Source organism: Erinaceus europaeus, chromosome 19 (assembly GCF_950295315.1).
Source record: "Erinaceus europaeus chromosome 19, mEriEur2.1, whole genome shotgun sequence".
Lineage (NCBI taxonomy): Eukaryota > Metazoa > Chordata > Mammalia > Eulipotyphla > Erinaceidae > Erinaceus > Erinaceus europaeus.
Genome location: NC_080180.1, coordinates 12,514,759 through 12,530,460, shown reverse-complemented (window position 1 = coordinate 12,530,460; position 15,702 = coordinate 12,514,759). Strand labels below are relative to the sequence as shown.

At 38.5% G+C, this 15,702-nt stretch overlaps 1 protein-coding gene across 1 annotated transcript in view; it reads right to left on the bottom strand.

Moving 5' to 3' along the window:
* Nucleotides 1–1,082: 1,082 nt before the first annotated feature.
* RGS13 (regulator of G protein signaling 13) overlaps nt 1,083–15,702 on the bottom strand; it is a 35,475-nt gene continuing 20,855 nt past the window's right edge. Inside the window, exons 4-5 of the mRNA XM_007539747.2 lie at nt 5,845–6,011; nt 1,083–4,147 (exon numbers count right to left, since the gene is read on the bottom strand). Of these exons, the coding sequence (XP_007539809.1) occupies nt 3,962–4,147; nt 5,845–6,011 (353 nt within the window). The 3' untranslated portion in view covers nt 1,083–3,961. The remainder of the gene's footprint in view (nt 4,148–5,844; nt 6,012–15,702) is intronic.

The window sequence follows — 15,702 nt, the reverse complement described above, 5'->3', positions numbered from 1 at the left end:
TAATACCTGCTTTGTTATTGCTTTTGACCAGAGTATTGATCGACTCTAACTGGAGATAATTCCAGAAGTTGAAACAAAGTCTCTTGTATACTGTGCTATATACCAATCCTAGAAGATCTGCTTTTTAATCTAGACTCCACCCTCTGAGTTTTCAGTACACTTCGGTGGTTGGTTTTAGTGGAATTTTATAAATACAGGGGGATTTTAATAAGTATTCCTTTTCCACTTGACCTCCAAGTTCCCCCCTTCATTTTTTAAATTATTATTTTGAGTGACCTCTGCTTACTTAATATCTTTATTCTCTCAGTTCATTTTTCTGTTACTCTATGCATCTGAATTCTATTTTTCCAAGACTGGCTTTTTGCTAGGCAACAGGTAAAAGTATCCGCACTAGAAGTTTACTCCTCACTTACAGCTTAAATTTAGATGCCATTTTTCATCCTTGATTACAGGACTTCAGGTCCTAGATATGGGAAAGATATTTTAGGCATTGAGATCTTGTGATTTTCTTCAAATCACACCTTCTTATGTCTTTGAAGAAAGCATTATGAATTTCTTTTCTGTATTATTCTTCCAAAATTGGCTAAAAGTTGAAAAGCTCTTTGCTGCTGAAAAAATGATGGTGTGACTGATAAATTATAAATAGGAAAATGTTCATCTCTGGAAAGAGATGAATGTGAGGTGTACAAATTGCTATTACAGGGGGCTGCTTGGTTTTGCACTGGGATAAGTGCGCATAGTGCAAAGCACAAGTACCCATGCAAGGATCTTGGATCGAGCCCCCAACTCCCCACCTGCAGGGGGGACACTTCACAAGCAGTGAAGCAGGTCTGTAGGTGTCTTTCTTTCTCCCTCTCTGTCCTCTCCTCCTTTCTCAATTTTTCTCTGTCCTATCCAACAACAATAATTACAGCAACCACAACAATGGAAAAAAGATGGCTGCCAGGAGTGGTGGTTGCAGATTAGGCACCGTGTTGCAGCAATAACCCTGGAGGTAAAACCAACAACAACAATAAACTTTACCACTCTTTTCTTTTGGAAAAGATAAGACTTTATTTTTATGAAAAGAATATGAAGGCTTACCATACACATTTACAAGAAAGTCTATAAAAGCAGAAAATATCAGTTAGATTCTGATATCAGAACTCTGACATTATTAGGATTTAAATTTACTAAATCCTAAGGATAAATCAAATATCATACAAAACATCAACAGTGACATACTTGTAGTTACTGTATCAATATCAAAATTTAAATTGTTTTAAAAAATAAAATACTGGGGAGTCAGGCCACCAGTGGCGCAGTGGGTTAAGCGCACGTGGCGCAAAGCGCAGGGTCTGGCATCCGGTTCGAGCCCCCGGCTCCCCACCTGCAGGGGAGTCGATTCACGGGCGGTGAAGCAGGTCTGCAGGTGTCTATCTTTCTCTTCCCTCTCTCTTTGTCTTCCCCTCCTCTCTCCATTTCTCTCTGTCCTATCCAACAACAAAGGAATGTCAACAATGGCAATAATAACCGCAATGAGGCTGCAACAACTAGGGCAACAAAAGGGGGAAAAATGGCCTCCAGGAGCGGTGGATTCATGGTGCAGGCACCGAGCCCAGCAATAACCCTGGAGGAAAAAACAAAATACTGATTAATTTGGAAATATTCTTAAAGAAATAAACATGATTTAGAATATTATTAAAGCAAAATGTTCTGAAACCATTTGAATATAAACAATTGAGTGTATTCAGACATCCACTGTACATAATGCACTTTGTCAGCTCGTGCTTCCTCTTTATTTTATAGATGAAGAAATAGATTTGCTGGCACCTAGTTACAGTGCCGTCAAGTAAGGTGAGCGAACACACACCCAATCCATTTGCTTTGTACCTCAAAGTCTTTTATTTCATGGCACCAGAGGGTACCTTGTCTTCACAACATAAAGTGAAAGGTATGAGAGCTGAGTGAACAAATGATATATAGGAGATTAAAAATCAGTGAATAAGAAAAATAGGAAATTCTAGTCTTATCTTTTATTACACTGCAGTAATTTACCAGTTCAAGGAAAAATAAATAATAAAGCATGTTGATTATTTTAGTTCCATTTTAAATCATGCCAGTAATATATTTGGACGATTTACTACAAACTGAGTGATATGGACCCGAGGTGTCCTGAAACAGATTTAATAAAATATTTTTTCTATTTATTTAACATATCTATTATCTATTAATGATCAATGATTAATGAATTCCTTCTTCTGGAATCTGTTGGCAAATTTCCCCCTAATTTTTATAGAGACAGAAAGGCAGGAGAGAGAAAAAGAAAACACCTCCCCCCCCAATCACTGAAGTGTCCTTTGATGTAGTGGGGGCCAGACTTGTACCTGGGAATGTATATACGGCAGAGCAGCACACTAATCAAGTGAACTGTGTTGTAAATATTATTTAGATTATTACTTTTATTTCATATGATAGAGAGAAACTGAGAGGAGAAAAGGAGAGAGACAGGGAGAGAGAAAGAGAGACACCTGCAACACTACTTTACCACTTGGGACAATTCTCCCCTGCAGGTGGGGACAGGAACTTGAACCCAGGTCCTTTTGCATGGTAATGTGTGCTTAATCAGGTGCACCGCCACACACCTCCCAAGTGAATTATTTTTCTGGCCCCTTCTGTTAATTTCTAGTAAGTTACTTTGATGGGACAACTAAAATAATATTTTATAGGAAAAATTATGTCTTTGAGAAAACTGTACTTATATCTTTAGTTTATTTTTGTATTTATGTTAATTTAAAAGTGACCGTGATGAGTTCACATTGTGAGAATAAATTTCCCTTGGAATATAGCAACCACATTTCTACCTTTGGAAGTAATAAAAGAATAAGAATACAGGAACATCTTTAATAGGTTTAGGACCTTCTGGGTGTTTTTTTACCTGTGGAATAGAGTTCCGCTATGAATAGAATGATAGGGAGATTTTACAGATCAAATATTTAAGAACAAATCTTGATACTGCTCATGATATAATACAGTTGATTGAATTATGAGTACCAAGATTGTCTACTAATTAAAGCTATTAAGGCTCTCTATCCATACTCCCAGCGGGGGAGAAGTGATAGGGGGAAGATGACCAGAGGGCTCTGACCTCCAACTCCGTCAGGACCTGGAAGGAGAAGAGGAAAAAGGGAGGAGCAGGTGGATATAGTGTGATTTGGAAAGGACGAAAAGATGGGACCATTGGAAAAAAAAAGGGGGTTGGGGGCAAATATATACAAATATAGACAGTTATAGAAATAATAGTTAAACCCATATCTGCAACCTTAGGACAACTGTTGTAGCTTACAATGGAGGGAATGGGGGTACAAGAACTCTGGTGGTGAGAATGGTGTGCTGTACCCCTGTTATCCTGTAATTTTGTAAATCAGTATTAAATAAATAATAAAGGAAAAAGAGAGCCCTCTATATCATTCTAGGTACACAATTCATATAGCTTTATCTGTGCATTATGACAGCAAAGTCTTATTAACAAAACCCACCAGTTAGTTGATTATAGTAATTAAGATTTATAATATTGATATTATGTGAGAAAACTTTCCTTTTGCTTTTGTTGCAACTGAACTCATGAATAGTTAATAAATTGTGTAACTCATATAGTAAGATCTCTAGATTTCACCCCATGAGGATTTTTTTTTTTTTTTTTACCAGAGAATTGCTCAGCTCTGGGTTATGGTGGTGTGGGAGATGGAATCTGGGACTTAAGAGCCTCAGGCATGAAAATCTCTTTGCATAACCATTATGCTATCTATCCTCGCCCTGGGATCTATTTCTTTTTGGTAACTAGAAAACAGTTTATTGTTGATTTCTTCTATTTTATTCCTACACTATTTTTTTTTTACTTAGTAAGATTTTTTTTTTCTAATTAAAGTATCAAAGCCAGTACTTTGAACACTCGATCTTCAATGTGAACTCTGAGTGGTAGTCAGGAGTTGTTGTTGGACTGAATAGTCTTCAAAAGTGTTTGATACATTTCTGACTTCAGAAACCTGGGATAGGAATCTCTTTCCATGTGCATATATACTATTCGTTGTGCCTCTTCAAAACATGCTTGAGTAGGTTCTTGAATATTCCTGATGATGGTTTCTCTTGTTGAGCTGTCGATGTTAATCTGAAAGTGAAATTATATGCAGAGCATAAGTAGGTGTCACTGAAGGAAAATGTTTATTGTTTTATTATCTGTGGATAGGGTAATTCAGTTTTTGCAATTTCATGGGTAAAAAGTAAACATCCACCTCCACATCTCAGCTTAAAATAATAAAACCACTAAGTTCAAAACCAAGGAAATCACAGACACTGTTGCTTACAAGTGGTTAGTTAGTGGAGTCTACAAATTCGGAAGTTTATGAGATGAAGGCCTCCTTTATGAAAAAGGGAAGTTGGTGCTATTTTAAGATTTATCTCCTTAAGAGTCATGAAAGTTGACTTAAATGAACATCCCCTGAAGTGGGAAGAAACTGAAGAGAAGTGTGGAGAAACAGAAGAGAGAAGTGGTTATTTCAATAAACGCAAGTGTTTTCCATACAAGAGTTTTGAGAAACAAGCCAATGATAGAGGACTCTCCTGAATGATTGGGATTTTTTACTTTTGTCCCCGCACAAGAATCTTATCTTTCATTCTTTCTCTCTCTCTCTCTCTCTCTCATCCTCCCCCACCATCTCTCTTGTATTCATCCTTTTAAATGTTTTATCTATTTATTTGAGAGAGAGAAAAAATTGAGAATGGAGTGGGGAAATGGAGGAGAGAGACAGAGAAATACCTGCATCACTGCTTCACCACTTGCAAAGTTTCTTCCTAGTAGGTGGGGACCAGAGGCTTAAACCCAGGTCCTTGTTCATGGTAACATCACTGCCTGGTCCCCTCACCCTTCATTCTCCAGTGAGAAATAGCACTGTCATTTTCACTCATGACTTTTCTTTAGGTGGTTGTAAATAAGTGTCAGTAATAGAATGTGAATGGTGTGGTACATAGACTTCATCCAGTATCTCTGAGGATGTCAGCAGGCCTATGTATGATCTCTGGCAGTGTAATTCCTTCTAGCAAAGATAGTTCTTTTATGAGTATGTCTTTAACAAAAGTCATAGGATGGGAGATAGCATACTGGTTGTGCAAACAGGCTCTCATGCTGAGGCTCTGAGGTTCCAGATTCAATCCTTCACACCACCATCAGTCAGAGCTGAGCAGTGCTCTGCTAAGAAAACAATGAGATCAACAAACCAAACAGACTCTTGTGGCAATATAGAGAGTTTGAAAAGTAAAGGTTTTGGACCCATAAAATCATAATCTAAGTCCTTAATTTGCCACATAACTGCTGTGTGACGTTGCACAAACTAATTCAACTTCCCGTAGTCTTTTTATTTTTTTAATTGCCTCCAGGGTTGTCACTGCAGTTTGGTGCCAGCACATTAAATCCACCCTTTCTGATGACTGACAGCCCCCCCCCTTTTTTAATGACCAAGACAGAAAGAAATTGAGAGGGAAGGGGGGGAAGAAGGGAGGAGAGAAAGAGAGACATCTACCAATGCTTACCACTTGTGAAACTTCCCCTCTGCAAGTTGGAACTGGGGGTTGAAACCAGGTCCTTGTACATGGTAAAAATGAACGTTCTACAGGGCGCACTATTTCCCAACCCTACTTCCCATAGTCTTAGGAATTTTTTAACCTGACAATAAAATTAGTAATACTGACTATAGAATTATAAGAGATACTAGATGTAAGTACCTGGCACAGCTGTGTAACTGACTACCAGTGGTACCCTCCCAGGAATGAACTGAGTTCCTCTTGCCCTCATTGTCAGGTAATGGTTACCTCTCTAGGGGACTGTGGTTGGATATAAATCTTATAAAGCTTCTTTGCCCTAGAAATTCGGCTCCACTGTGAGGCAATTTTCTTATAATTTTCACATGCCATCCAGAATTTAATGTTTTCATCACTGTGCTCCATTTTTAAGTATGCTGAATAAATAATTGGACCATCTAGAAGAAACAGAGACATAAATTTATTTTCACGGATCAAAAATTATAAGAATGTCTAAACAATATTTAATGCAACTAAAATTAAAAGCTTAATCACAGATTCAAAATTATTTAATAAGTATATATGACAATATATGTACATACACATGTGAAACATACTTTGACAATTCCAGTGAGTGTGATCTTTCCTTGATTCCTTTATTCTGAGTTACTCTGAGAAAAATTCCCACCATGTTGGACTGGTCTAATATAGAAAAAAAACCACAAGGACCCTAAAATATGACATGATTTTAATTTTGGACAGAACTTTAATCTTGAAACTGCCATGAAAAATCTAAGACTTTAAGCCAAGAGTAAGATAAGTTTAGGGTTTAAACAGCCAGGCCATGCTTGGAGGAAACATTCCCATGCTGTGTAGAAGAAACAGATTGATCAAGATGTATACAGTGTGTCATTTCCCGTCAGCAAGTGAACTTGGAGAGATGAAAAATCCAACTTTTTATTCTTGTCTTGTAGTTTAAACTAGAAGTGCAGGTCCAAGAGAGAGTGGAATTCAGATGAGGTACTGGAAATTCTCAGTATCCAGAAGAAGACACTGGGTGTATGTAGCACAGCATGCAGTGACACTTGATAGCAGAGCTGGCCCTCTTCAGCTCTGCTCCTAAACTGCTTTTCTGAAGTGGGTAGCTAAGCAGAGACATGTGGAATGAGCTTTCCTGACTGAGGAACTATTTTGTATGTGCTAATATTTGGAGGTTAGTTGATCTCTTACAAATCTATCACATTAATAATCTTTGGGAGCACTTACTCTTCTCAGGATTCAAGATGAGCACTCTGAGATAAATATTAAACTTCTCTTGGAATATCTGAGATATGAATTGCTAAACAATGAAACTAACAATGTAACTTTAATAATAGAAATGTGTGGCCCATTGATTATATGATCATTTAGGGACTGTCGGTATAGGCTCCAATTAACAATATCTTGGTCAGTATTAATGAATTTTACACTAAATTGTGTTAATTAATCTGATTAACATTAACAATGGTGAGCAAATTCATGTTTTCGAAAATCTTTACACAAGAGATTAGATTAGGTATTCTAGCACTTGCAAACAAGGTTCCATGACTCTTTGCCTTCTGGCTCCATCATTAGTGATACAAAAATATAGATAAAAACAATTAAGCTATTTTATATTTGAGAATAAATGCAAAGGAGGCGCTGAAAATGGGGAAAGCTGAAGATATGCAGGGAATGTGCCCCTTGGGGTTAGGTGGTGGTACACCTGGTTGAAAGCACATGTTACAATGCTCAAGGACCTGGGTTCAAACCCTTGTTCCCCTTCTGCAGGGGGAAAACTTCACAAGTAGTGGAGCAGTGCTGCAGGCGTGTCTCTATCTCACCTTTCTCTTTATTTATCTCTGTCTCTATCCAATAAATAAATAAACAAATAATAAAAGTTAAAAAGGGGGCTGGTGGTAGGCACACTGAGTAAAGTATAAGGATGGGCATAAGGATCCTAGTTCGAGCCCCTGGATCCCCACCTGCAGGGAAGTTACTTCACAAGTGCGAAGCAGGTCTGTAGGTGTCTGTCTTTCTCTCCTCCTCTCTGGCCTCCCCTACTCTTTTGATTTCTCTCTGTCCTATCCAACAACAACAACAGCAACAACAAAAACAACAGCAGCAGCATCAACAACAAAATGGAAAAAATGGCCTCCAGGAGTAGTGACACCCTGGAGCAATAATTAATTAATTAATTAAAAAGGGACATAACCTTTAGGATTATGTAACACTACACCAAGACTTATTATTATCTTTTGAGTATGTTTCTTCATGGCATTGGATGCAAAACCATCCAAATGGAACATGATACAGAAGGACACCTTGCAACCATATTCTGAAAGGAGACTTTTACTGAGATGTCTAACAGGGAGATGGGGGTAGAGCAACTATGAAAGTGTCACACCAGAAATGTTTTGGGTATTTATTTTAGCTAGGTTTCAAACAAGGCATTCCTTTTTACATAAAGCAACTTTAAGATGTTCTTTGACTCATTATGGCCACAGTGGTCTAGAGTCAGAGAATATAGACTTAACAATTGCTTCACTTAGAGAAATAGCTAGATGAGTAGGAGAACCCAAAACAAAATGAGTCAAAAGAAAAGTCACTTAGCAAGGTAGGCGATACCTCACCTAGTAGAATTTGTGTACCAGGCCTTGTGTACCAGGCCCTGGTTTCCAACCCTGGCATCACATGCAAGTACCTCCTTACTGTGGCTAGTTTCCATTGATGGAGTACAGGTCTAAGCTGAGGGTGTGAAGACCACTGGGTGCTTCAGTCTTGCCTTCCCCCCTCAAGAGTGAGATGGACACATTCTGACAATGAGCTCTTTCGTCAGCCTGAAGACCAGAATGAAGACATGGGACAGAACTGGAACGAACCCCAGTTACATAACAAGAAGTGAGTCTTTCTTATTGTAGAATACTAGGATTTTGATGCTATTTGTTACAGTATCATGGCCTAGGGAAAATGACCTGGACTATGAAGACCTATCTGATTTTTCTGATATGGTTCTGTTGTATAGATAAGTAACTATGTTCATGTAGTTTGTAGGCTATTTAGAATCTGTGTACATGTGGCTCATTTTGTAAGTTAAAGTCAGAACTGAATTGTTCATCTTAGATTTTCTGTTAACTCAGATAATCAGGGAATGATAAATCCTTTTCTAAATCAGGCAGTGGAACACAATTTGAAGTTTCAAATGATACTTATTCCTGAGCTTTATGCTCAAGAGGTCACGATGCTGCTTGATCATAGTGAATAAAATAAACCATGGGATTGCTCATTCAATTGAAAAGATGGAAAAAATAGGTGTATTTCCCACATAGTGCTTGCTGTTTCCTTGAAGAATAAGAGTGGTGCCCTGGGGCAATTCCAGTGTGTTCTTGTGTTCTTTTTTAAACTAGTCACTGAAATTGGAATTTCTATGACACACGAGGTGACACATGCCAGTGTCTTGATGCAGAAAGCAAGCGTGATTTTTCTTGACTGAGTCAGGAGAGTGGTGCGGCTGTCCAAGCTTGTTTTCTCCAAGGTGGCTTGGCTCCCTGTAGATACTACAGCCTAGAGGCGAGTTGTTACCAGCTGCCATCGGAAATGGCCCCAGAGCAATTTTAAGCTCATGCTAGTTTCAACCTATACTGCTGAGGATATGGCATTCCTTAACTCAGTCCCAGCGTGAAGTTTTAAAATGAATCTTTCTTTCATTAAATTTCTCTTTTGTCAGTGTTTCCTTTTTATGAATAAAAATTATCTAGCTTGACTTCTATATTAATAATTTCTGTTTTTCCACTTGTAACCTTTTTTTTTTTTTTGGTTTTAATTATTATAGACATAGTTTAAAATACTATGGCTAGTTTATTTCTGACATCATTTTTTCTCTCCTAGCCCTAGATGTTCATTTTCCCCTTTTCCTTCTTTTGATTTTACTTTGCTAATGAGTATGATTTCTATCTGCATGTATAGTGCTCATGTGCATACAGCTTAGCACATCACACATCACAGTCAAAATGAGTATGATTTCTATCTGCATGTATAGTGCACATGTGCATACAGCTTAGCACATCACACATCACAGTCAAAATGAGTATGATTTCTATCTGCATGTATAGTGCTCATGTGCATACAGCTTAGCACATCACACATCACAGTCAAAATGAGTATGAGTTCTATCTGCATGTATAGTGCTCATGTGCATACAGCTTAGCACATCACACATCACAGTCAAAATGAGTATGATTTCTATCTGCATGTATAGTGCACATGTGCATACAGCTTAGCACATCACACATCACAGTCAAAATGAGTATGATTTCTATCTGCATGTATAGTGCTCATGTGCATACAGCTTAGCATATCACACATCACAGTCAAAATGAGTATGATTTCTATCTGCATGTATAGTGCTCATGTGCATACAGCTTAGCACATCACACATCACAGTCAAAATGAGTATGATTTCTATCTGCATGTATAGTGCACATGTGCATACAGCTTAGCACATCACACATCACAGTCAAAATGAGTATGATTTCTATCTGCATGTATAGTGCACATGTGCATACAACTTCGCACATCACACATCACAGTCAAAATTAATCTACTATCATACCAGTTGAAGTCCTCCATATTACCCTCTACTGGTTATTTTTAAATACAAAATTCTTTTGATAAAGATAAATATTTGTTTGTTTATTTATTTACTGCCTCCAGGGTTTTTGCTGGGGCTCAGTACCTGCACTACGAATACACTGCTCCTGGTGGCCATCTTCTCCCCACTATTGTTGCTGTTGCTGTTGTTGCTGGGTAGGAAAGAGAATTTGAAAGAGGAGGGGAATACAGAGAGAGGGAGAGAAAGAGACACATACAGACCTGCTTAACTGCTTGCAAAGTGCAAGTGGGCAGCTGGGGGGATCGAGCCAGGATCCTTCTGTCAGTTGTTGTGCTGTGCCGCTGCCCCCATATATATATTTAAATATATTTATTTATTTATTATTGGGTAGAGACCGAGGTAACCTGAGAAGGGAGGGAGAGGTGGAGAGGGAAAGAGGCAGGGAGACACCTGCGGCCCTGCTTCTTCCACCTGCTGGTGGGGACCAGGGTCTTGAACCTGAATCCTTGTGCACTGTAATGTGTATGTTTAACCAGGTGCACCACTGCCTGGCATCCCTTGAATCACTTTTTTTATAACTTGTTGTATTTCCTTTTATTATTTCAGTACTTTGTTCACATTTAAAGTAGCTATGTAGTTGTATTCATTCACCTGCACAGACATATTCTAGTTTCATTATTGGCATTATGTAAAAACAACTTTATATGACTCTTTTATACTTAGTATCATGTAGAAAATATTTCTCCTTTTACATTTTATTTAAAATTTTATTTATTTATTTATTATTTGTGGGGAAAGTGTGTGTGTGTGTGTGTGTGTGAGAGAGAGAGAGAGAGAGAGAGAGAGAAAATGATGGAGAATTAGATCATCACTGTGCTATTTAACACCAGGTATCAAACTCAGGACCCTGTGCTTGAGAACCCAATGCTCTATATGCTCTGCTACCTCCTGGATACTTCATTTTACTTTTAGGGGTTACATAAAAGCTTTAATATTTTCAGATAGGCTACTATTAGTAGTTTAATAATGGCTTACAAGATCGTAAGATTACAGGGGTACAGTTCCATATCACATTCACCTTCACAATTTTACATCCCTCCCCATTTACTTCCTTCCCTCAAAGATAACCACCATAGTTTTCACAACATTTTAGTGATGGTTTGACTATATTTATTTCTTTTTAAAAAGTTCATGAGTTTTCATTTTTTATATTGCATATATGAGTGAAACCATCCAATAGTTGTCTTTTAGAGGAATATAGGTCATTTGGTAACATACAGAAATTATAGTAACAAGAGTCCTTGAACAAAAACACCAAAGAACCTCAAAATATTATATATGGGGGCTGGGAGATGGAGCACCTGGCTAAGCACACACACTATAATGCTCAAGGACCTGGGTTCAAGCCCCTGGTCCCCACCTGCAGAGGGAAAACTTCATGAGTGGTGAAGTAGAACTGCAGGTATCTCTCTGTGTCTCTCCCTCTCTATCTCCTCCACCCCTCTCAATTTCTCTCTCTATCCAATAATAAATAAAGTTTAAATATGGGAAGAAAGATGAGCAAAATGACAACAAAAATGATGTAAAAGAGATTAAAAATCACTAGAGAGAAATACCATTTAATAAGACACACTGTATATATGTAAATGTGTTGTGCATAAAAGCATTATATAAAACATATATAAATATATATATATATATAAACATCAAAGAAAGTTTTTCTTAAACTGTTCTGGTCTCACCATTCTTTACTTGAACACTACCCACTTATTCATTCCATTTCATACTTTAAATTTATCTTATATTTCTTTTTTTTTTTTTTTTTTGACTCCAGGGTTATTGCCTGGGCTCAGTGCCTGCACCATAAATCCACTGCTCCTGGAGGCCATTTTCCTCCCCTTTTGTTGCCCTTATTGTTGTAGCCTTGTTGTGATTATTATTATTGTTGTAGATGATGTAATTCGTTGTCGGATAGGACAGAGAGAAATGGAGAGAGGAGGGGAAGACAGAGAGGGGGAGAGAAAGACAGACACCTGCAGACCTGCTTCACCGCCTGTGAAGCGACTCGCCTACAAGTGGGGAGCCAGGGACTTGAACTGGGATCCTTACGCTGGTCCTTGCGCTTTGCGCCATGTGTGCATAACCCGCTGTGCTACCGCCCAACCCCCCCATCTTATATTTCTGTGGCTTATATTTCTGGGTTTGCTTTACTGTGTGCCACCTTGTTGAGAATTAAATGTTCCTTTTTCCTTTTTCTATGGCACTTCTTTCAGTAACTCTTGAAAGGAAAGTATGGTAATGGCAAAGTCCTTTAGTTTTTGTATGTCTGGCATTATTTTGATTGCTCCTTCATATATGAATGATAGTTTTACAGGGTAAAGTATGTGTGGCTGACTGTTGTCCTTTAAAATGTTGAATCTGTTCTTCCACTCCCTTCTGGCCATCATGGTTCCTGCAGAAAAGTCTGATGCAAATGTTACCGCAATGCCTCTGTAGGCCACTTTCTCCTTCTCCCTGGCAGCCTGTCAAGTTTTTCTTTATACATGGCTTTTGATAATTTCACAATGATGTGTCTGTCTTGGTGTAGATCTATTTGGGTTTATGAATCAGTGAGTTCTTTCTGCTCTCTGAAGATGTACACCCTGACCAAATCTCTAATTTGGAAATTTTCAGCTATTATTTCTTTGAATATGGTTTCTACGCCCTTCTTTCCCTATAATTCTGATGTTTGTTTTTCCTAATGAAGTCTTCAATCTCTCAAAGATTTGCCTCATTTTGTCTAAACTTTTTTTTTTTTTTTTTTTGCCTCCAAGGTTATTGCTGGGGCTCTGTGCCTGCACTACAAGTCCACTGTTCCTGGAGGCCATTTTTTTCCACTGGATAGGACAGAGAGAAACGGATAGAGGAGGGGTAAACAGAGAGGGTTAGAGAAATATAGACACCTGCAGACCTGCTTCACCGCCTGTGACATGACCCCCACCCCCGAAGATAGGGAGCCGGGGCTTGAACCAGGAGCCTTGTGCAGGTTCTTGTGCTTCATACTATGTGCGCTTTACCTCGTGCACCACCACCTGCACCCCCTGCATACACTTTCTTCTTCTTCTACTTTGAAGTTACAGATTGTGATAATTTTGTTTTATATTTCTGTCGTTCTCTTTTCTACATGGGTCAGTATACTTGCTATTTGACTGGAACACGTTGAAAATGTCCTGCATATCCTGTAACTGTTTTCATGTTTTCCATTTTCCTATTCAGTGAGACTTTGATACCATAAATTTCTTTCTTAATTCTTTTCTCCATATTAAATGGGAAGTTTTATATTTCTTGACATTTCCTCACAATGTAATTCTTAAATTCTTTTTCTGCAAGATATGTATGATGAAGTGCATGGACACCTTGATTTCCAAGTACTGTATATTCTGTGGTTTTACCAATCTGTTTTGGTTTCTGTTGTTGATATACAGGGGGTGCTAGCTTCTTCTTCATGAGTTATAGGTGGAGAGGAGGAGTTTTGGAAAAGTGATGTAGAATTATGTCTCCTAATGCACTATAAACAAGAGTCCTAATTGTGTGGGTGTTGGTGGTGGCGGTTGGTGGTGGGGGGCTGATAGGATGGCCTCATATCCCATTCTCCTCTATGAGACTGTTTCCTGCAACTCTGCTATGAGGTCAAAGTTTCTTTCCTGACTGCAGGGCAGTCTGACATCAGTCACCAGGGTCTCTATGCAGCCAGGACATCCCTACTGCCAAATGGTTCAGGGTCCTGTACCTTCTGTGACTCTAAACAGCAGTCCTGAGCTCCTTTTATAAAGTCCCTTTGTGACTGAGTGGTTCTGTGGCCTCTTTAAATCTGTCACAAGATTTGAAGCGAATGCAAATAAGACATCCAGCTGGCATACAATGCCTCTGTTTCTACTGGAATCCTTCTATCTTCCCTCCTGCTCCTGCTGTTCATGTGCAATCACCAGTCTTCAGACAGTGATGTTTCTTTACCCCAAATCCTGGCTTCTCTAAGATGAAATTCCTTGAGTTGTTTTGTTGTAATATTTGTTTTCTGGGGAAGAGTCAACTTTCCATGATTAGATTGCCATGGCTATGCCCCAGAAATCTGTTAATGAACATTTTGTTTCTTTCCTCTCCTAGTGATACAAAATATTGATATTTTATAATAATCATTACATTTTGGTTTTTAAATCTTTACATCTTTAGTAATTTATCTTAGGATTAATTAACATAGCGGCGCACAGGCCATGGCCGGTGCGCCGCTATGTTCCATCGCTGGGGAGCCAGAGACGACCCGAACTGCCCCTGCGGCTCCAGACAGACTATGACCCACATAGTCAACGACTGCCACCTCTCCAGATTCAAAGGAGGTCTTGAAACTTTACATCAGGCTCAACCTGACGCTGTTGACTGGCTACGGAAGAAGGGCAAACGCTAGAAGAAGAAGAAGGATTAATTTAAAAGAGTGGAGTTTGTAGATTGGTGATAGAACTTTTTGTTTGGGGGGGGAGGCTCCTGATACCTATTCTAAAATTGCTTTCATAGATATTCCATTATTTTTATTACCAACAGAAATGAGTGAATTTACTCTTTTTCCATTCTGATGGAATGAAATGAATACCTTGTATATATTTATTTTCCATTTTAGAACATCAATGCTTAAATTTCTTTCTTACTAATCATTTTACTTATATGAATTTTTAAATCTTTATTTTCCTTTTCACCATTAGTCTTTTCTTGACTGTATTTCTCTATATTGAAGGTACTATCTGTAATATTTATTGCCTTATCTTCTGTTCTCCTTTTACATGCTATTATTTTTATTTTAGGGAAATATTTATAATCTAAGCTGAGAAAAGCCTCTGCTTATCTATCTGACCCAGATGCCTATCTTTTATATACTTCTATTAGAAAAAAAGTATCTAAGACAAAAAACTTGGTCATGACCATATTTACAACCTTTCACTCTCTTTCTCTTATTCTAATGGAACAGGTCATATCTTTTGGCAGCAGCTGCAGATCCAATAGGATAGGATACTTACTCTCCCCCTCTTCACAACGTTCCTGTGTCACTTATGGACACGACCTTTGTTCAAATCTTGTCATTCCTGCATATGCAGTTCCATCTATGCCATGGCCTTTATATCCTGGTTAAGGCTTTGATTATGTTTCTCAGTTTTGGCAAAAATTTCTCTGCCTTTCCTCCCAGTGCCACCAACCAGGTTTCATAAGTGCTTCCTGATTAACAACTGACTCCTCCAGTGTTAGAGGGTTAGTGCACTGGGGGGCTAGAACCAGTTTTGTTTGTTTGTTTGTTTGTTTTCGCCTCCAGGGTAATTGCTGGGGTCATTGCCTGCACTACCAATCCACTGTTCCTGGAGGCCATTTTTCCCATTTTGTTGCTCTTGTTGTTGTTATTGTTGCCACAATTTCCCAACAGATGTTGCTATTGGATAGCACAGAGAGAAATCGAGAGAGGAGGGGAAGACAGAGAGGGGGAGAGAAAGCTAGACACC